General features: G+C 36.3%; 1 protein-coding gene across 1 annotated transcript; it reads left to right on the forward strand.

Annotated features, from left to right (window-relative positions):
• The first annotated feature begins 9,119 nt into the window (after nucleotides 1-9,119).
• Nucleotides 9,120-20,002, forward strand: LOC117988725 (uncharacterized). The gene is made up of 10 exons (XM_034975899.2): nucleotides 9,120-9,478; nucleotides 9,726-9,935; nucleotides 10,975-11,087; nucleotides 12,893-12,998; nucleotides 13,298-13,450; nucleotides 13,852-13,969; nucleotides 14,360-14,542; nucleotides 14,746-14,833; nucleotides 15,435-15,670; nucleotides 15,937-20,002. Exons 1-10 carry the CDS (start codon nucleotides 9,396-9,398, stop codon nucleotides 19,825-19,827), a joined length of 5,181 nt encoding a protein of 1,726 aa, XP_034831790.1. The 5' UTR covers nucleotides 9,120-9,395; the 3' UTR covers nucleotides 19,828-20,002.
• Nucleotides 20,003-22,368: the final 2,366 nt, after the last annotated feature.

Raw genomic sequence — 22,368 nt, forward strand, 5'->3', positions numbered from 1 at the left:
ATCATTTAAATGATAAGTAAGGTTGGGAATGAGTTGCTTAACGGCTATGTGATAGTTCTAATACTTAAGTTTAAATAATTTTGTAAAGAGGTAATAATAAAAAGAATACCCGGCTAAGTTTGTTGTGGGCTATTCTCAGACCCTGGACGCGTTTGGAACCCTCGTAGGTTTAGTTTTAAGTTTGCGTAATAATTATCACCACTATATCTTACAAATCCAACATCTGACTATCAAAAAGAGTATTTTATTACCTATTCTGAATAAATCATTTGAATTTTACTTTGACTTTGAACGCTTTTTTTTTGATGGAATACATTAGAACCGACACTATTTGGTTTATCCTTGAGTTGCCTTTTACGACTAAAGGATAGACCAAAATACAGAAGTAAATGGAATAAGACGACATGTTGTGCCGACCCCACGTAGCGAGGGATAAGGTAAGGAAGATGAAGATCTCACTTGATTGTAGGTATGTAACTATGTATCTAATACCTAAGTTTAGGCCGTCCAACATCTTAAAATATCTAACTTGAACAGTAAGTAGATATTTCAAAATAGCTTATTCCCTTTCAAAAGATCTGTAAGTGCTGTAACCATCGAGTAACTGGAGTAAAAAACTCTTCAAATTATGAAATTAACTATTGTAACTGCCTGCCTACTTTGTAGTTTCAAAAGTATTGCGAATGTTTTCCTCGATAAAAACTTGCAAAACGAACGATTTAGAATTATTTTAAAGTAAACACATCGTTCATTGGACTTGGACCGCGAAGATTTAGAAGTTTAAAAATCCCGTGGGAAATCTTCAATTTTCCGGGATAAAAAGCTTCCAATGTAGGTCTTTAACTACTTAATAAATATCCATGAGAAAAATCCTGTCGATCGATTATTCCGTTGCGAAGCGCCGTGATACTCAATCACAAACCAATAAATCAACACACTTTCGCATAATTAAGTATAATAATATGTGTAGTGATAGGCAAGTCTTGCCAACAAGCGAGATCCCAGTCGCTAGCTTGTCATGAATAAAAAATAAATTATTTAAAACATAAGGATTTAATATACCGGTATGAATGACCGGCCTTGAGGAATGCCGCCGGCCCGCTCGCGCTGTAAGCAGATTCGCCAGCGAGGCTGCTCGCCGAGCCCCTATCTCGAGTTTCATCTGCAGCCACAGAAACACGACACACTTTAATTGGATCTAACTTTCGAAATATCCGTACGTTTCACCGACTTGTAAAGTTGAAACTTTGTGAGAGAACTTTGTGAGATGCGAGAATGTATTAACATTTCAATCCAATCGACATTTTTTGGTGCAACGATAGGGCGTGACCGGCAAATTATTTAGGTTGTCCAAAAATGGTTTTGTGCTAGGACTTATGTTTAAGCTCTAGTTTTAGTAACAGTGCAGTTACAAATTTAAGTCTCAGGTTCTAGGGAACTGATAGTTAATTATTACCAAGTAGGTACCTACTAAAAAAGGTATGTATCTAATATCTATGCTGTAGAACCTTGTAGAACTAACTTATGCTTTTTTGCCTACCTACATACTTTATTTACTACACATTAGTAATACTTACTTCATATTTTTTTATTAATATTATAATAGTGAGCAACTGAGCATAATAATATGAGTCACTTCACACCTGATGTTAAGTGATTACCACCGTCCATAAATATTTACAGCATCAGAGGTCAATATTGTCAATTTTAGAGGATTTTTTTTACCTCTTTCTTGAATAAGTAAGGGCATATTGTAATTTTGACGTGGCAGAGCAGCAAAAGACCTGTATAAGAGAGTTGAAAGAAAACCAGGCATTCAGGTGGTGGAGATAATTTAATAAAATACATCTAGGTATGTTCTTTGTTTAAACTCGTACCTACCTAAATAATTTAAAGGTAGCTATTGAAAGAGTTAAGTATTTGTAGTTGTTGATTGGTAAGTAGGTATTACCCACTCATACTGCAATAGACATAGGTATTATCTAACATCCAACATCAGATTCTGATTGTTGGAAATAAATGATAGGCCTATAATACAGTTTTTAATAATTTATATGCACACTAGATGATGCCCGCGACTTCGTCCGCGTGGATTTAGGTTTTTGAAAAATCCCGTGGGAACTCTTTAATTTTCCGGGTTAAAAAGTAGCCTATGTCCTTCCCCGGGATGTAAGCTATGTAAGTACCAAATTTCATCATAATCGGTTAAACTGCTGGGCCGTGAAAAGCTAGCAGATAGACAGACAGACAGACACACTTATAATATTAGTATGGACGTAACTAAGTTAGCAAAGTTATCTTAATGGGACTGTCCTAGTTAATTTATGTAGCACTTATGGATCCTCGATAGTGATGCAATTCCCGGAGTTTGATTCACTCATTTTGTAAGAGCGAGTGAGTCAGGGCTGCGTGATGCGTTCGTTTCACCGTGATTCGTAACCAAGGTTGTTTCACTGATCTCTGAGCTTAGGTGTCGAGACCACTGCCAGTGCCTAGTGCCAACGGTCCGATACTATAAAGAAATTCGAGTTCCCACCACCTCATATGGCCCCACCAATATTTTGGACCGAATCACGGGAGATCGCCCGTTTGCTTTAGACGTTATCCCGGGATGCCTGCTTGGTTTCTTACAAATTGTTTCTCTCGTCATCCTTGTCCCTATCTTTCTCCCCTTTCTTGGTAAAACGTCACACAAACAAGAGATTCCCTCAGCCTATCGCAGTCACGTCTTACATCTCTTTAGGATGCAAGCTATCTCTGTACTAAATTTCGCCAAAATCAATTAGGCCTTTATAGATCCCTTGAGGATTCTTTGGTTTTCTGGGATAAAAAGTAGCAGTTGCCACTTGACGCTGACTTTGTCCGCGTGGAGTCTATTGTCCTAGAATCTAAATCGATGACTGTCATAACTACGTTGTAAGTAAAGTACTTACATATAACTATTCACTATTCAGTATTCACAGACGGTAAGTACAGCCCCTTCCTCGTAAATAAAGGTGAAAACCAGGGTTAAAATTCACTTGGAAGTCTTGGAACGTATAACCGATTTGGTTTTGTACTAATAGGTTTGTATAAAAATATAAATAACTGTTTGAAACTGCTTGCCAGCACATTTTAACGTGAAAGATTGTCGGTGAAAGGCAAATCCACCGAGTAGCGGCATTATACGTTTATACTTATCGCTTTTATGGAGTTAAAGCTAAGAAATGCACCGTCATAAAACCGAAATCAAATTCAACTTAACGAGTTAACTGGGCAGTTTGCTGGGCAGAGAACAAAACAACGTCAACGCCCCGCCTTCAGACCGTAACGAGTAAGTAACGTTACATTTTCAATTTAAAATAATAATTTCAGTAATTTGTGCCGCTTTAGTTAATTATTTATCTCTTCAAAATTACAGGTGTCTACTAAAAATTACGTGGATTTTCACAAAAGCTACATTTTCAAACAGTTCCTAAGTATTACTACTACCTACCTAATGAAAATCTAAGTACCCACTACCTCCATTAGACCCAAGTAGGTACAAACTTTATACTTTCCAGTTCTACAGGTTGTAAGTTCAAAGCTTCCGTAGCTTTTTCTATCTTAAAAATAGAGCTAATTTAGGGTGTTCTAGGTACGACCTACACAAAGTTTTCGAATAGGTAGATATAGCTTTCGAAATCCAATCAATATTCTTTCCAAAGTGTTATTTAATACCTACTAAGGGCTAATTCCACCTTCCTAAATAAGACGTCCTAAATCCCCACTCAATGATACTTTACCCAAAAAAAAATTTATAAGCAAATTCGCTATGTAATTTTTTTTTTGATAAATTAACATTTAAACCAAAATTTGTTCGATTTTGATGGCGGGCAAAATAATCGGATTCGGCCAACATTGCCCACATCGATTTTTCATCCAAATATAACTCTTAAAATACGGGGAAAATCCAACCCCTAAAGAGGTAAAATAGGAGTTTGAAAATAGCGTAGTCCACGCGGACGAAGTCGCGGGAAATAAGCTAGTTTCAATTAAAAAGCCTGTTATAGGTTGGCGAATGTAGGAGTAAATAAGTAGGTAGGTACTAAATATGCCACTTAAGGGATAAATTAACTGAGCCGAACAGAGACAAGACAAGATCAAAGTCGGCAGTCGGCACAGACCAGCAGACGGTCAGCCAGACGCGTGGAAGTGCAAGCGACGGCCAAGGGAGGGGATAGAGAGGAAAGGGGGGGGGGGAGGACAGTGCAGACAGAGAGGGGTTCTGAATGAGGTGAGGGGGCGAAGGTTGTGTTACGTCATACAGCCGCATCCGGGTTCGCGGCCGACGGCGCACGCGCTGATGTCTATTGTCCATACTGCAGGTTGGGCAGGTGGACCAATCAGTTAATGAAAAACTCATATAATATGGACCCTATAAGCTTTATTATAGGTACTTCATAATTAATTATTTATCGAAAGCTTTTTACCAGCACAAAACACTAGAAATAAGTAAGAATTAGCTGGTAAGAGCCGGGTCTCTTCTAAATATAAAAAAGGTCACTATTCTCTGAACTGCCTCTTCGCAACTTTTATTTTACGAAGTAAATCCTATGTAAAAAACTACTTACGATTAAAAGTTTGCAAGCACGGACAGGAATAAACAATATGATGCCCACGACTTCGTGGACTTAGGTAGATGTCAAAAATGACGTTTTCCCACAACTTATCAGCGTTAACGTTTATTAACTTGAAAACTTACTTACTAAACTAAATGCTAGAGCCATTCAGAGCTTTTTGCCTTTTTGTGGAATAGCCAAAGGAAGCCAAAGTCTCCGCAACTCGGCATGTTACTAAATCGCAAGGGCGGACGTCATTTTCACATTCATAAATAATAATATAGATACCTACGTAGGTAGGTTTTTATTAAAAAGTCTCTGTATGTAGAGGTTGTTGCTATGCCGGCGCGGTCGCTCGTGGCAGCTCGTGGCGGTCGGAAATTGTCTAAATTCTAGGCCAGCGTTCCGTAACCACTCTCCGTCTCCTTCTCGCAAGATATAAAAAGGCTGTATTCATTCTGTCATTTTATAAATAAAATTTCTTGTTTTCGCCCGCGCCTGAGGCTCACTGGATTGATTTCATACGTCTAAATATATGTATAAGTAAGTAAAACGAAAATGTGATTGACTGACTGATCGATCAACGCACAGCTTAAACTAGGTCGGATCAGACTGAAAACCATGCAGATAGCTATTAGGTATGACGTAGACATCCGCTAAGAAATAATTTTTGAAAATTCAACCCCTAACGCGCTAAAATGGGTTTGCAATTAATTATAAGTAGGTAGTACACGCAAATGAAGTCGTGGGCAAAATTTAGAAGAAACAGTCAGCGATAAATAAATGCATAAGTATGTACTTATTTCATTTCAGTATGGTTTTTGTTTCTGGAATTCGAATTTGCAAACGCGTGGTAAAAATCCACGAGTTCAATACTCTTTTTTTTTGTATATGTACCTACCTACCTAAGTTTATGTAAAGATATAACCTACATCCGCTGTATAGGACGTTTAATTAATATTATAGATACTATTCAAACTGCTAATTCTTTTAACTAATTAAATAAATACTGTATTATGCAGATAGCTAGTTAACGCTATTTCTAGGGTTCCGTACATCAAAAAGAAAAAAAGGAACCCTTATAAAATTAAATAGAGTCATATCTTAAAAGCAATTTTTGGACAAAAACTGCCTTTTTAGGATTCCGTACCTACCTCAAAAGGAATCAGAAATAGGATCACATCGTTGTCTAACTGTCTGTCCGTCTGTCGTGTCTCTCAAGAAAACCTATGGGTACTTCCCGTTGACCTAGAAACATAAAATTTAGCAGGAAGGTAGGTCTTTTATAGCACAAGCAAAAGAATAAATCTAAAAACCGTCAATTTTGCGGTTACATCACAAAAATTTTTAAAATGTGTTCATGAACATGAATTAGTATTTTCAATTTTCAAAGTAAGATTACTATACAGGTGGGGTATCATATAAAAGGGCACCTGTGCATTCTGAAACAGATTTTTATTAATTTTTATCCATAATAATTTTTGATTTGTCGTGCAAACTGTCGAAAAAAATACCCAAGTACGGAACCCTCGATTCGCGAGTCTGACTCGCACTTGGCCTGTTTTTTATCCTTAACAACGTTAGTAATAAATTCATAATTAATTAGCGTTTAATCTATTTTGACCAAGTTGATTCTAGGCAAGCACAAAATGCAAACAATATTGTAATTAAAAAACTATGCGAAACAAAAAAAATTAAAAACCGGCCAAGTACGAGCCGGACTCACGCACGAAGGGTTACCATTATCTATAAAAACGGCAAAAAATCACGTTTGTTGTATGGGAGCCCCCTTAAGTATTTATTTTATTCTGTTTTTAGTAAGTGTTTGTTGTTATAGCGGCAACAGAAATCACAGAAATACATCATTTGTGAAAATTTTAACTGTCTAACTAACACGGTTTATGTATACAGCCTGGTGACAGACGGATAGACCGACGGATGGACAGCGGAGTCTTAGTAATAGGGTCCCGTTTTATTTACTCTTTTGGTGCGGAACCCTAAAAACGGTATACTATATACTGTGTACCGTTCGTAAGATCAAACTTCGACTGTATGTACTGTATACAGTCGAAGTTTGGTCTTTAACGTTTTTGCTGGTCGGTAACGGTGTTACATTTTGCCTGTTTAATATGGTTGATACAGCTTTCACAAGCCATACTGTACAGATTTGACTTTGAGACTTGAGGAAGTTCAGCTTTCTTCACAATTGCCTATTTTTATTTAAGTAATATCAATGGCATTCATGAGTACCTACTTAATTAAAATTCGGATCGAAAATGTGTCAAAAAATTTAATTCTAAATTAAAAAGGCTTATTGATAGTCAGCTTTTAAAGTTTATATTATTATTAGAGAAGAGAGAAGTATAAATAATATTACTTAGTTGCCTAAATGAAGGAAAAGCTCAATCTCTTATATTATATTGTAGAGAAGCTTTTCAATTTATTTGTGTAGCGAGATCGTTGCCTTGGTTGATGATTCCCATTACAAATGAAGCACTCCCGACGTTTGACTCCAGGAATGCTTCCACTTCTAACCGACTTCCAGAAAAGGCCACAATCTAGGTATCTATCTATTCATACTTTTTTCTTACTTGATAGAGGAAGTTTGCAAGTTGGTGCCATAATAAAATCTGGATCCAACTCCTGATGCTGCATGATGATACCACTGTCCGCCTAAGTTTTGCGGATTCTGGAATTGAACATTGATGACGTAAGCAGACTTATTGATATTGTAAGCAGGTAACTAGATAGTTACTCTTCAAAGTAGGTACCGATTTTAAATCTAACCTCTCAACCCTAATGCTGCACTTATAAACACATTTGGATTTAGAACTGTTGATAGTAACTATTTTAGGTGCCTACCTCCCAACTCTTCAATCCTGATACCGCAGATGGAGACTCACACTAAAAAGCTTAAAATTAAATAAAGTATTTTTTTAAACTGACTTACTTACTATTGGTAAAGATAATACTTAATCGGATGTTTTTGAGCAAAGAAATCTGATCAAACACTGAATTCCAGCTTGAATAAAGCCCATACAGCACATTCGTTGGATACCAAACAGGAACCGTGTACATACAGATTATTATTTTATTTGTAGCATTCCATGTTTTATGCCATTTTTCTGGCAGTGGCCCAACAGTAGTGCATTTTTTGCGCTGCCAGCGAACCGGTTACCGAAAGTTGCGGATAACGGCATCGTTGGCGAGAGGCGCGGGATCGGTCCGTGGGAAGAGCGAGTTCCGGCTGTGCCACTTGCGCCCCGCCTTTCACCGCGCAAGGTCGCCCCACGGCCGCGCCACTTTCTTTTATATAATGCGGCGTGGACGGAATGCGACCATGCGACAGCCAAATTTATAGCCGTGACGTCACTCAAGGTGATTCACCGCACCATTGCCTAGCCGGGCTGCTCTGTATCACAGGACCCGCTGATGTAACGATGCGGACACACGGTGCACGTGTCGTGGATTTCAACTTCGTTTGAAAGGTCACTTGCTATGTTTGCGGTGTTGCCGAATGCGGTTACGCCTCTTGATTTCAAATTTTCTTGTTGCGACGAAAACTTGACGCAACTGATTAATTTCATAACATAAAGTAGTTAATATCCGGTATCTAGAACCTTTAGAAGAAAACTAGATACTTAGGTAGTTAAGTGTGTATGTAAATAGTCAGACTGACTTTCATAAGCGCCTGCCGCCTATGTATGAATTAAATAGGTAAATTGAGTTTTGAGTTTTAGTTTCATTCAATACCTACTAGAATCATAGTTTCACAGGTGAATCGCAACACATTCGTTTCGTCTTTCACAAGCCACGCCTCGTGCACCGCCTGAATTCAGATACTCTTTTGATGTCTGTCCTAATAAGGGGTCTGCCAACACTGCGCTTTCCATTGCGAAGTCGCCATTCCAGCACCTGAGAACCCTTTAACTTCTATGGGGGTAAGGTATAGTTTAGTAGGTACTATAGGTACATCCGGAATAGGTAATACCTATTCCGGAACTGAGCAGCTGAGAGGTAGGCATACGGTTACATCACCGAGTTTCGATTGGCGTCACATCTTGCCTTAATCGACTGCGATAGATAAATAAAATAAACAAAAGATTCCCAATAATTAGCATCGAGATTCGAGCACGCCGCACGCGATAGGTACCTAAGTGTAAGTAGATTAGTAAGCCTATCGATGGTCGATACTCAAATTAACAAAGACTTATTAGCTTGCCCGAAGGTAGCACTAGCAGTGGTAGCACAAGTCACGCCGGATCTGAGATTTAGTAACTATGTAGTTACTCTCCACCCGATACAGTCTTCTGGAGGAAGCTTCTTTATCCACAACATTAAGCATAGATAACATACTAATTGAGCTCAAAAGATTAGAATCCAGAGCTAGAAAGCCATTAAAAACAATAATTTATTACCTATGTATTATGACGTTAACCGTTGACACATTGATAGATGTCAAGTGGGTGAAGATTTTGCATAGAGATTTTGTCTTTTTTTATCTGTGGTACTGGAAAAGGTGTAGGTATTATTTCTGGTCGGTGGTGTAAACCACAAAGAGTACCTATATAATCACTACGTTTTAGTAAACCATAGATAACACACTATGTGTTAACCAACGGTTACTTGCTAAAAAATTAAAAATATTTACAAATGTTGTAGGTATTCAATTCAATTGAAAAACATTAAATTGCATTTAAAATAGTGAATAAGTTCAAATTAGTATTGTTCAAATAATATCCCACGATGAAAATATAACAATTTTTGAAATTGCGTCCATAGCTGTTATTGTTGAGGTTATAAAATAATTTGAACATGGACGAAGAACCTTCAAGCCCTATAAAAAAACTTCGTAGCCCACTACTGGATAAGTCTTTTAATAACAAAACGTCTATCACGTAAGTACTTGCCGTCCTTCATCAATTTACATGAAACTGAAACTAAAAACATTGCCATCGTAGGTTTTACGAAAACAATTTTATTTTTGTCCTACCTGAACCTCTTTTTCAGTAATAAATTAATTGGTATTTATACCTATGTAACTAATAGCTTTTTATTATTGAAAATAAAGCTTTGAGTGCTTTGATATATTATATCTCATAAAAACCGTCAATAGTAATTATGATGTACTTGCCTTCTCCCCAGCTGCACAGACGTTCCAGAAGGGCTATTTGAAAATAAAGCTGCAGAGAAGCACTTCAGTAAGTTTGGCAGAGTCTTGAGGATCCGTCTGTTGCCCAAGAAGCATATGTGTATAGTGGAATATGAGCAACAGTCTTCAGCAGAACGAGCTGTGCTCAACGCAGGGGCTTTTGATGGGTTCATGTTTGATGTTACTCGTGCAAAGCCTAGGGTGTGAGTTTCAACTTTGATACAAATGTTGATTGTTGTTAGATAATGTTTTTTTAATTTATATACTAGTTGACCTACCTGGCTTTTATTTTATAGAGGTACTAGCTGATGCCCGTAACTTTGTTCGCGTGGATTTAGGTTTTTAAAATTCCTGTGGGAACTCTTTGATTTTCCGAGATAAAAAGTAGCCTATGTTACTCTTCAGGTCTGCACATGCAAAAAACCACGTTGATCCGTTGCTCCGTTGTGATGTGATTGAAGGACAAACCAACAAACAAATACACTTTCTCATTTATAATATGGGAAACGATAGATGTTTTAAAGAAAATCAATGGCACCGATTCTAAGCACAACCTAATTTTAGAGTATTCGCACCCTCTTCTTACTATTGTAATATGAAAAGGACAGAAGCAGTTTGACATTTCTAAGTTTAATTTTTAGATGGTAAAACCCATGATTTTAGCACGCACTCGCGAACCTACTGTTTAAATTTGTATTGTGCACTAAAATTTAGAGTCTTTAAATGTGAAAGTCATGTTCCGTTCCTTTTTTAGCATTAGTAAAAAGAAAAGGATGCAGATACTTTAAATTTAGTTTAGAGAGAGACTAGAGAATCGGGGCCATTGTTAATTTAATTTTATATCTACACTAATATTATAAAAAGGCAGTTTGTAAGAAGTAATCCATTTAACTACTAAATCGATTTTGAAAATTCATTCACCAACATTCTTCCTGAATGACATATATTTTATCTTCAAGCACCCGTGCAAAGTCATGGTGGGTCGCTAGTTTCGACTTTCGAGTATGACATTTGCTTCATTATCACATAAAAAATGTTACAGTACCCGGCAGGAAATATTGTGCATTAACCTTTAGAAAGAGATAGCGGTTTCCTAGATCATTGTCTCAAGGCTACAGAGTACAGACCTCAAAATCCATAAAAAAGTGTGTCAGTCTGTTTGCCTTTTTACAGCTCTTAAACAGATTTGACAAAGTAAAAAAATTGGTGTAGTATTATATTACTTAGATTATTTATTTTTAGGAGAAGAAAAAGCAAAAGAGACGATGATCCAGAATGGCTACCAGATCCTGAGGTGAAAGCAGAATTATCTGCTATGGTTGGAGCCCCATCATATCGAATTACTAGGCAAAAACGTATGTTCATATTATTTTTGTATCTTTTATTTTATCTTTATCCTTGACAGGTCTACAAAGGTACAGTAAGCACAACACAAATTGTCTAAGCTGAACGCCAATGACAGTGGTAGATTCATTTGACAGTTCATGACACTTTCAACAAAATGTTGATGATTCGACGTCACTGGCAGGCATCAAATGTTTGTACATTTGACGCAAGTAGTCCTAAGATAGCCCTATTTTTCTATCATTTCACGTCACCATTTGACATATTGTCGATTCAGGTTCAAACCGAGAGTTCCACTCTAGTTCACTCTGACGATGCTAAAGTCGTATTTCTTCAACATTTTGCACAATAAATCAAAAACTATTATACATAAAAGTAAATAAAATCTGTTATAGAATGTGCCCTTTCATATTATGATACCCCACTTGGTAAATAAATCTTACTTTGAAAGTTGAAAATACTAATATTTTGTTTATGAACACATTTTATTATTTTTTTGTGATGTATGAAGCAACAAATTCATGGTTTTCAGATTTTTTTCTCTTACATGCGCTACTATAATACCTACCTGCCTGCTAAATTTCATTTTATTTATTTTATTTATTTATTTTTATTATTCATGTACCAAAAATTGTAGTTACAAAGTAATAATAAATTAAGTTACATCGGAAATGCTTATCTCTAAACAGAGATTTCTTCCAGCTTCCCATTCAAGGTTGTGAGTGAGGCGTATCAAGAAGTGGAATAGGTCTACGGTACTAGAATCTAATAAACTACATAAATATCTTATAATAAATACCCAAATCAACTTATATACAATAATACTTATCATACATAATTATATACATAATATATGAAAAATATAAATACATATAATATATAAAATACTCTATATTCATGATAAGTAATACTGCTTCACTCTGTATTTGAATGAGTGTACTGAGTGGCAGTTCTCTCTGACATTTTCAGGAAGTGAGTTCCAAAGTTGGGTAGCTAGTACGGTGAAAGATTTGTTATAGAAGACTGTGTTACAACGGGGAGTGACGAGAGGATTTTTTGAGACACACGACCGCATAGGTCTAGTAGGAGGGCGGGATAGTTGAAATCGCTCTCGTAGATAACCAGGGGAAGAGGTATTAAGAACATTGTAGAGAACAGTCAGAATATGCAAATTGCGGCGAAAGCGTATTGGGAGCCACTTTAACCGACGACGGTAATCGGAAATATGGTCGAATTTGCGCAGGCCGTATATAAACCGTATGCACAAATTTTGAAGTCGATCGAGTTTGTCAAGTAGCTCTTCGGTAGCATCCAAGTAGCAGACGTCCGCATAGTCGAGAATCGGAAGCAACAGAGAATGTGATAGCATAATTTTGGTACGCAGCGGAAGGAAATTCTGCAGTCTCCTCAAGGAATGGATCGAATAATGCATACGTTTACTGATCTGATTTATATGTGCTGCCCAAGCGAGGTTGCCATCCATAGTCAATCCTAGGTTTTTCATGTTTCATGTGGTTTCATGATTCTAGGTCAACGGGAAGTACCCTATAGGTTTGTTTCTTGACAGACAGACAAAGAAGTGGGTATAAATTAAAAGAGTTCCTTGTTTCCTTTTCAGGTATGGAGTGCTAAAAATAAAAAATATCCGCACTTATAAAAATTTATTTGGATGAAAACTTTTCTATTCTGTTTGAATAAAAATTATGAAATATTTTGATTTTGACATATTATTTGTCTGGTATTTTTATTTTTCAACTATCCCACAAAGGGATGTTCCCAATGTGTTTTTATTGAACTACATTTTTTTTTCTTACAGCAATGGAGCTTGATGTGTCACCGAGAAGACCACTTTTGGATTTCAAACCACCAATCAGAAAAAAGACAATTATAACCACACCCAAAAAAGTTATACCCCCTAAATCGTAAGTACTTCGTCCATGGCACGTACATCATTTTATCTAGAGGCACTAGCTGATGCCCGCGACTTCGTACGCGTGTATTTAAGTTTTTAATAATCCCGTGGGAACTCTGATTTTCCGGGATAAAATGTAGCCTATGTCACTCTCCCGGTCTTAAACTATACCCATGCAAAAATCACGTCCATCCGTTGCTCCGTTGCGACGTGATTGAAGGACAAACCAATAAACCAACAAACAAACACACTTTCGCATTTATAATATGGGTAGGGATTACTATAATAATTATTCTCTCTATTCTCTAGGCAACCTATTAGTGGCAGAGAATCGCCCATACTGGTCACAACAGTTCCTACAAGTCTTAGCACCACAGAAGCAGCGGTCGAGCTGCATAAACTCCGAGCCAGGATCTCCTCGACTCCCGATGAGAAGTGGAGGACTTTGGATGCAAGGGATAAGTAAGAGACTTTCATGATTATTTCAAAAATTCCAGTTTTTTCAGAATTTATCATTGCGGTTTTTGCATACTTGAGTAACTTTATTATATTATACTAGCAGATACCCTGCGTGTGCTACTATGCTAAAAAAATGTGCCTAATACATTGTTTTAGTGGTCTAAAGCCATCTTCGCATTATTGCCTATCTAATTAAACTGGTATTGGGCACATTGGTTCGATGGTTTCAAAATCTATAACAGACATAGGTAGTTTTTTATGTTTTATATATTAGGAGGATTAAATGATGCTCGCGACTTCGTCCGCGTGTGTTAAGGTTTTTAAAAATTCCGTGGGAACTCTTTTATGTTATAGGAGAGTATTTTGATGCGTCTGTCAGTCAGTTTATCCTTTTATATGTATAGATTGCTAAGAGCATGGGGAGGAGCAGGCTCCAGAGTGAAAGTTGGTGGCGCCACCATCGGAACTTGCCCTGACATGTGTCCCGAAAAAGAACTACTGCACAGACAAGCCGAACATCAGGTATGCATAAAATTAATCTCACTCTGAATAATAATACGTTTTTATGGAAATCACGGTTGCGACCGCGATTTGTTTATATTTTTTTTAATCTTTATTTTTAGGGGTTTTTTTTTGTTTAATAATATTATGGAGTAGCACCAGAGTCCAGAGTCACAACTAAGCCCGAGTGTTCATATCGGGACCGATCCTTAGAAGGCAGTTTGTTTCATATAATAGATCTAATCTACCCATTTAACTAAGATGGTTTCTGAAGTAACTGCCCGATGCTGGTTGGATGACGGCGACTTAATTGTTAGGCCAATAGTCACCCTTCTCGCGCGACGCAGTTAACGCAGTCTCAGATAATCGGTACGTGTATGACTGTGTGGTTGAGTTAGTCTTTTCTTCCAGGTCATGACATTAGAAACAATCATCGACTCGGACGGTTTGCTAGAGCCGTGGCGTGCGGTCAAACAGTACAGTCGCAGCTCGGCCGACCAGGAGATCCCGATGTGCTACGAGTTGCGACCGGCCAGCGTGCTCATGCGCACCTGTGCGTACTTGCTGCACGAGGTTGCTGACACTACGCGGCAGGTAAGTGACAACTACCTTTCCTCATTAAGGTGCTTTCAAAACAAGATTTTGCGCTCGCTACGCTCACGCTTCTGTTTCCTATTGAATTCTTTCTTACTGTCATAAGGTAAATAGTATTTTTTTACCACATGCCTTTTCAATTTGTGGATCTACGAAGTGACGCGTATTTTGCATAATGGTAAATGCCTTTTGTTAATTTTAAGGTGACGCTGGCAGACTGGTTTCATTTCATGTGGGATCGATTTCGAGGAATTCGGAAAGACATTACACAGCAGGCTCTGTGTTGTGCAGGTGAGTTACTAATACTAATTTTAAGAAACTAGTTTTAAGATTTTTTAAAGAAAAGTTTTTTAAAAATATATCAAGTGTATGGAAAGTAGTTTTTATTTTTGTATCTGAAAATAATATTATGATCATTTGGAAGGCTTGATTCAGTGTTCGCTTGAATGCTTTGCTACATTAACATATAAAAAAATATATAAAAAGAGAACCTTTAGGGCGGTTACGCACTCATCCGATCCCAATCCGTGAAAATACGTTCCGAAGTAGTCATACAACTATTTGTATGGTACATAAATATATTTTTATATCCTTATTTTCACGGATTCGGATCGGATAAGTGCGTGATCGCTCTGATCCAGTTAATTAGCGTGCAAAATCGGTCTTATTGCTAAAGCTCGAATTCAGTTAAAGCACAGAGAATTATTGTAACAGCAATGTTAAAGAAGAACAATTTAGAATTCTGCATATGTATAAAATTTTTTGTATTAAAAAATCTTTGTTGCATGGCAAAAATGAAAATACACCGACACCCTCGTATTTTAAATTTCGGTACTACATGTTTTCTCTGTTATTTGTAGATCCACAATAATTCATGCTGTTTGTTTATCAGAGTCCATACGCCTGGTCGAGATGTGCGCTCGCTTCCACGCGCACTGCGCCGCGCGCCTTGCAGACCTCGAGCACACACAGTTCGACCAGAAACTGAATACTGACAACCTCACCAAGTGTCTGCAGACCCTCAAACACATGTATGCAGACGTCGGGCCTGAATGTAAGCCCAACGAGGCCGAGTTCCGAGGCTACATCGCGCTACTGAACCTTGGAGACGCAAACTTCTTGTGGGAGGTTAGTATCAGATCATTGTATAAGAAATAACTCTTTTTAAATTTTCATGATGTCCATTTTGAATATATTATTATTTGTTGTTACAGCTGCAATAAAAATACCTACATATTCTTTGTAAATTTCAACTCACTACCTATTACGGTTCATGAGATACAGCCCGCTGACGGACGGACAGCGAAGGCTTAGTAATAGGGTCCCGTTGGGACCCTTACTCCTTAGTGTATGAAACTAATAAGAAAAATCTAAAAAAAAATTGTTCTTTTCAGATTAAAGATTTGCCACAGTACATCCAAAAATCTCAGCCTATCATGTTCGCTATTCAAATATACAGCACATTGGATAGCAACAATTACGTTAAATTCTTTCGTCTGATTCGAGAAAAGGCTACATATCTTCAGGCATGTATACTTCTGCGATATTTTAATGACGTGAGGGCACGAGGGCTGGCTAGGATAGTGAAAGCATATGCACCCAGAGGAGGTTCCCGATATCCTGCAGAAGATTTAATGAACATCCTCGCCTTTGAAACGGTTGAAAGTATGAAAACATTTGTTAATCATTATGGCCTACGATTTTCAAAAACTGATACAGAGCTTACTGTCATTCTCAATAGAAACAACTTTATCGAAGACAGTGATCCATATCCCCTTTCTAGAGCCATCAATCTAATAGAATCTAAGAGACAATGTACTGTCGGTGAAGTCATTTCAGGTGGCCAACTCCCATTTTATAATTATGCAGAACGTAATCTTTATACGAGTTTCAATATTGATGGAAGATTAAAAGAAACCGCTTTAATTGCTGAAGATTTAGGTTACAACACGCTGAATGATAGCAGTAAAGACGTGCGGGTATTAAAATTAGAATTGCATAAACTATTGCAAGGAAGAAGCATTGAAAATACAAATAGAGTAGCAGAACAGCCTAAAAATATTGTAAAGGCGGAAGTTAAACAAAGAAAAGAAAACATATTTATTAAGAACACAAATGTAACACCTGAGAAACTATTTTCGTTCCAACCAGCTACACCAGTTGCACCAGCAGAAGTAATAACAAATTCTCCCGAAAAAGTACTGGAGGAGAGTTCAAAGAATAAATTCACGTTTTCTAAGCCACAGGAGACTGAAGCAAACATATTCGCAAAAAGCATAATGGGTAATTTGTTTAGTACTAAGGTAAAACCTTTTAATGACCCAAAAATAAATTCAGATAGTAAAAATGTTTTTACTAATGCAAATCAAAATACTAATGTGTTCGACAGTATAAAACAGGAATTGAAAAGTAATGAACCTGGTAATGTATTTAAAAAGGCTTCGGTTGCAAAGTCAATATTTGGTCAGCAAAATGATAAGTTGCAAGAGATAAAGACAGGCGATATTAACAAGAATATTTTCGCAAGTACTAACACAAATTTACTTACACAAACTGAAGGTGTTAGTAAAAACATATTTTCTAAGCCAGCAAACAATTTATTTAACTCTCACAGTTTAGAAAAAAGTGCTAACATATTCGCAAAAACACAAGAATCGATACAGCCGTCTAGTATCTTTGGAGCACATGAAAAACCTCAATCATGTATAGATCCACAAACCATTTTTAAGACAGAGATCAATAATAGAAATGTGTCCAATGGTGATACAGCAGCAATGTCACCAAGCAGCCTATTCAAGAGCGCAAACCAACCTACTGGTGATACGGCGACAATGTCACCAGGCAGCTTATTCAAGAGCGCAAATCAACCTACATTTGAGACAAATTACACAATTTTTCAAGCTAAAAATAAAGCACAATCAGTGGCTGACAGTATTTTCAATTCTGTCCGATCAAAACACGATGTCTATGAATATGATGGTAATGAAAATAACATATCGCGTCTTGGTGAACAAGAAATTCCTGAGCAAGAAAGAAAACGCCAAGAGGATGAGGAAAGAAATCGCCACGAACAAGAAAGAAAACGCCAAGAAGAAGAAAGAAAACATCAAGAAGAAATAGAAAGACTAGAATTAAAAAGAAAAGAGGAAGAACAATGCAAACAAGAGGCACTTAGATTAGAAGAACAAAGAAAGATTGAAGAGAGACACAAAAAACAAGAACAGAAAAGACAAGAAGAATTACGGAAAAAGTTGGAGGAAGAAAGAAAAATGGAATTAAAACGACAGGCGGAGGAGCAGGAAAGACTGTTTAAGGAAAGAGTAGAAAAAGAATCCTTAGAACTTATAAATGAACTTGTTAGTGAAGTCAGCGATGAAACAATTAATGTTCTTTTAAATGAAGAACTCGTCCGTTTAAAGAATCTAATTTCATGTGCTAAGGAAATAAGTGAGGATCTTTGTGTCGAGTTAATTAATGAAATTAGTGAATCTGAAATGAAAGCTGAAATATTTAGAACTAGAAAAGTTACAATAAAATTCTATAATATTTGGAGAAATCAATTCGTTAGAAACTTGAAGAGGCGTAGGCTGTTAGAAGACACGCCGGTTTGGTTACCAGACAATACTCCTCAGTTAGAAGCTAGATTTCTCAGACGCGCAACTGAAGAAGCTGCCTTGCGCAATATGAATGCAATTCATAGGGGGTACAGATTTGTTGGAGAATTAAAGCCAATACCCCCTCCAAAGCCGTACAACATTGTGGATTTGATAAGATCACCTATTTTGAAACGCATGAAGCAAATAGAGTATCCATATGACAAATGTTTCTTTTGGAAAATGGCTTTAGTGACACCAGGCACTACAAAATGGCTTTACAGGAAAATTAATATTGAAAAATGGATTCATGATGCTCTGAGCGACAATAAACATCATGAAATTAGTGATACTCTTATTCATGTAGGAAAACAATCTTGGAATAATTTGATAGACTTTGCTGTTTCTGTTAGTTTAATTAAAAGTGAAGATTTCAGTGCTGCCAATGAAGCGTTAAATGGTGCAAACGGTATCATATTTTATGGCACTGAAAATGATAATAATCATATTAAAGTAATAGAACACACTTTAAAACATAAGTACCAATATCAAGTCATTCCGATTGCAGTGATTATGGCAGAATCTCATGAACAGCAAAAAAATCTTAATGAGAAGTTACTATTATTTAAAAATAATAATATTATATCAGACTATAAAATTTACACTATTGAACTTGAAAATATTGGGCATTCGATTAATTCCTGTACGAAAAGTGCGATAAAATGGCTTGCGAAAAATTCTCCCAAACCTCCAAGTCTCGAAATAGATTACCTAAAATCAATTTGTCAACGATATCTTGGTAATGAAATATGGCACAAATTAAAATCTGAAAATGACCAAAGAATAGGAACTGTTCTCAAAAGTTTACATAAATTAGTAGCTTGCTATAATGTGGCTGTTGATAAGTTAACCCAAGTGATAACAAATGAGGATCTTTTTAATTACCCCTCTTTTCCATTAGAATTCAATCAATATTTAGATATCACGTCGCCATACCCAAAGCCGTACGAATTTATACCCAGTAATATCAAACAATCTGATAATACAAGTGCCATTATCAATATTATGCAAAAGCTTAAACTTCCAAATCCTGATGGTGTTTTTCTTCCCAAGAGTATATCGAATATGAAAGAGCAGATTCGTAAATACTGCAAACAGATAGGTTGGTTTTCAGACCCTGAAGAGCTGGTGTGCAAAGTTATTGCCCTATTACCCAACAATATAGCTGATACAAATATGCCCAGTGAGCAAATTAGCCAATATTTTCAAGAGTACAATCTGATAGATTTGTTGAACGTTATAGTATATGAAAAAATAAATAGCTTGGGCAATTTTGAAAACAGGTTTGCCATGTATGAAAATCCTGTTTTAGACGAATATCGTAATATTCATTGGCTGTTTGAAATTGATGTTTATTCGAAAGCAAAACATAAAGTTTTGGAATATGAAGATGACTTAGATTATTTCATAGAAGCAAAACGCCGCAGGTTAGACGAATCTAATGAATACCTCGTGCTTGAAGAAAAAGATTGTACAATGGTAAAAGAGAGTATACAAATGGCAGAAAGAAATATCTCTACATTTGACTCTTGTAAGGATGCTGTATCGCAACTAGAACAGCAATTAAATGAGGAGAAAAAGAAATCTGATGAGCTTGAGAATTTACTCAGAGCAGCACTTTCTAATGTATAATGTTGTTTCGAAAGTATACTATTTTATGGTCAGTGTATTATAATAATATTGATATGAATGAACACAATGAATAAAGTAAGTCATTTTGTGGTCAGTGAATTTTAATGAAAGTATTTATTAGTATGATCACATAGTTGATTTAAAAAGTAAATAATTTTTAACAAATATTCTTTTTGTTTTACTTCTATACATTTTCTATACTAAATAGGAGTACATCATAACCATTGTCTGATTCAATTGTTATGATGCGCTCCTATTTCTATAATAATCTATTGCAAAGTCTCTTTTAAAGAATGTTTCGAACAATTTTGACTCCATTATGTAATGCGCTCTTGGAAAGGCCTAAGAAAGAAAGAAACTTATTGGCTACATTTTATACAATATCACTTGCCTGCCTGCCTATTATCACTTTTATCTTGAACAATACTTATACAGGCATCTACAAATTCTGTAAATATTGGCTCTTGCATGTATTCATTTAATAAAACATCTGGATGAGGCGCTGTATCTAATATTTCTAGTATTTCTCTTACATGTGGATTTTCTAGACATTTTCTTAATTCTTTGGACTCTTCTGTAACAAAAGTAGAAAATACAATTAAATTGTTACTTATAATATTATCTTTACAATAAAATCAAAAGTTCTTTTATATCGGCGTTTAAACTACCGTGAGTGATTTCCATTATAAATAATATCTATCCCGGCTGTACTCACGTGTCTAGTTCACGTTAGCCCGACTAGACACGTGAGTACAGCCGGGATAGATATTATTCTTTTATATTGCATGTAAAAAATGAGATTTAGATCTGATAATACAGGAAATTATCACAATGGATAGGTACTATTCTATATAATATACTGTGTGTAAAACGAAAGCTTGGCTGCCAAACATTTCTCACTGTGCTGCGCCCGTTTGGGGCAGCCGCGCGCCATAAAATAAAATTGAATTTAATTTCTCACTGTTTTCCTTCACTGTAAAAGCAAGTGATAATGAATTGCTTAAAATGATGTGAGTGGCCAGAATTAAACCCCCAACCCTCCGAATAGGAGGCCAACATCTTAACAATTAATTATTCGACGAATCTTAATAATAATTCATATTTATAATAGTTACCTAGCAGTTTTAGTTTCTCATTGGAAACTGTGTCTTCTGTAGGAAAATCAAACTCGACAATAGGTTCTTTTGTCTCTTCTTGTGGTGGTTGCGGTGGTGGTGAGCAGGGTTCCTCTTTGTGAAGTTTGTAGCAGGTAACGGAGCAACTAAGTATTAGAATTTAGATTATCATAAAGAGCTTCCGAGATGGTCAAGCATTTTTACCATTTACAAAGTTTCTTTGATGCTTGAGTCAATCATTTAAGTGATTGATGCGATTTTATATTTTAGACGCGTCGTTCGAATAGTGTTTCAGATGTATGAGAAAAGTGCTGTTTGCTTGATCAAACCACTTGATGGGCGCATCAAGTAGCTTGACCAAGCAAAACAAATCTATGTGCTGGATGTCAAGCCGCTTGACTATCTAAGAAACTCTCAAGGGGTTCTCATGAATACAAATGACAAAACTAACACCAGATTTTGATTGTTTTGATCTGCCAATGCAATTTTGTTCTAAAGGTACCTAATTAAGCTATGCTAGACTATTTCAGTGGTTTACTGCAAGAACTCCTTAATTGTAATACTAATATTAAAAATTCAAAACTGTGTTTATCTGTCTGTTATCTTTTGTGCCCATCAGATTTTGATGATATTTAATACAGAGGTAGACATGCAGCAGATGGACATAAGCTATTTTTATCTTGGAAAATCAAAGTGTTCCTATGGGATTTTTAAAATAAAATCCCTTTTTTGATGAATTTCATTTCGTATAGGTATAAGTACCACTTGACTGAAATGGCTTGTGGAGCTCATGTGGAGTGCAGGTTGCGGGATGGTGACAGTGGTGTTGAATTCGTTGATTATTCCGTACACTGTTACTCCTGAAACCTGCGCCTTGCCTCATGAGCTGAGCTTAGTGAAGCTTCTTTCACCCATTTATAATTATAAATGGGTGAAAGAAGTCATCGGAAAGTGTCGAACCATGCGTCTTAGTATTTTGTATAGGGTTAGGTAGGTATATTCTGATTACTGGTATAGATAGACATTTTAATATGTACCTGTTCCATAAGTAGGTATAACCAACAAAAACTGACAGATTAGCCAGCATGTAGGCTGTATAGTAATTTAATGGTAGTTAACGCATTGTATTAGATATTTGTTATAAATGGGCACTTTTTTACTTACTAAGGTTCTCTACATGTAGGGCATTTATATTTTGATTCTTTACCACATTGTATACAACTCATGATTGTAATTCTCTCTTTTACAATTATTTCCTATATTAATCGTTATTATTACTTTGTTACGATGTCTAATTTCATCTTAATTCATATAAATTTAATTTTTTGCATATTTTGCGTGTTTTGCATGCTTGATTTAATTGTTTTGTTTTTGTTGTGAGTTTTGACAGTTGGCACTTGGCAGTTGACTCTTGTGAAGTTTTCGA

Source organism: Maniola hyperantus, chromosome 15, assembly GCF_902806685.2.
Source record: "Maniola hyperantus chromosome 15, iAphHyp1.2, whole genome shotgun sequence".
Taxonomy (NCBI): domain Eukaryota; kingdom Metazoa; phylum Arthropoda; class Insecta; order Lepidoptera; family Nymphalidae; genus Maniola; species Maniola hyperantus.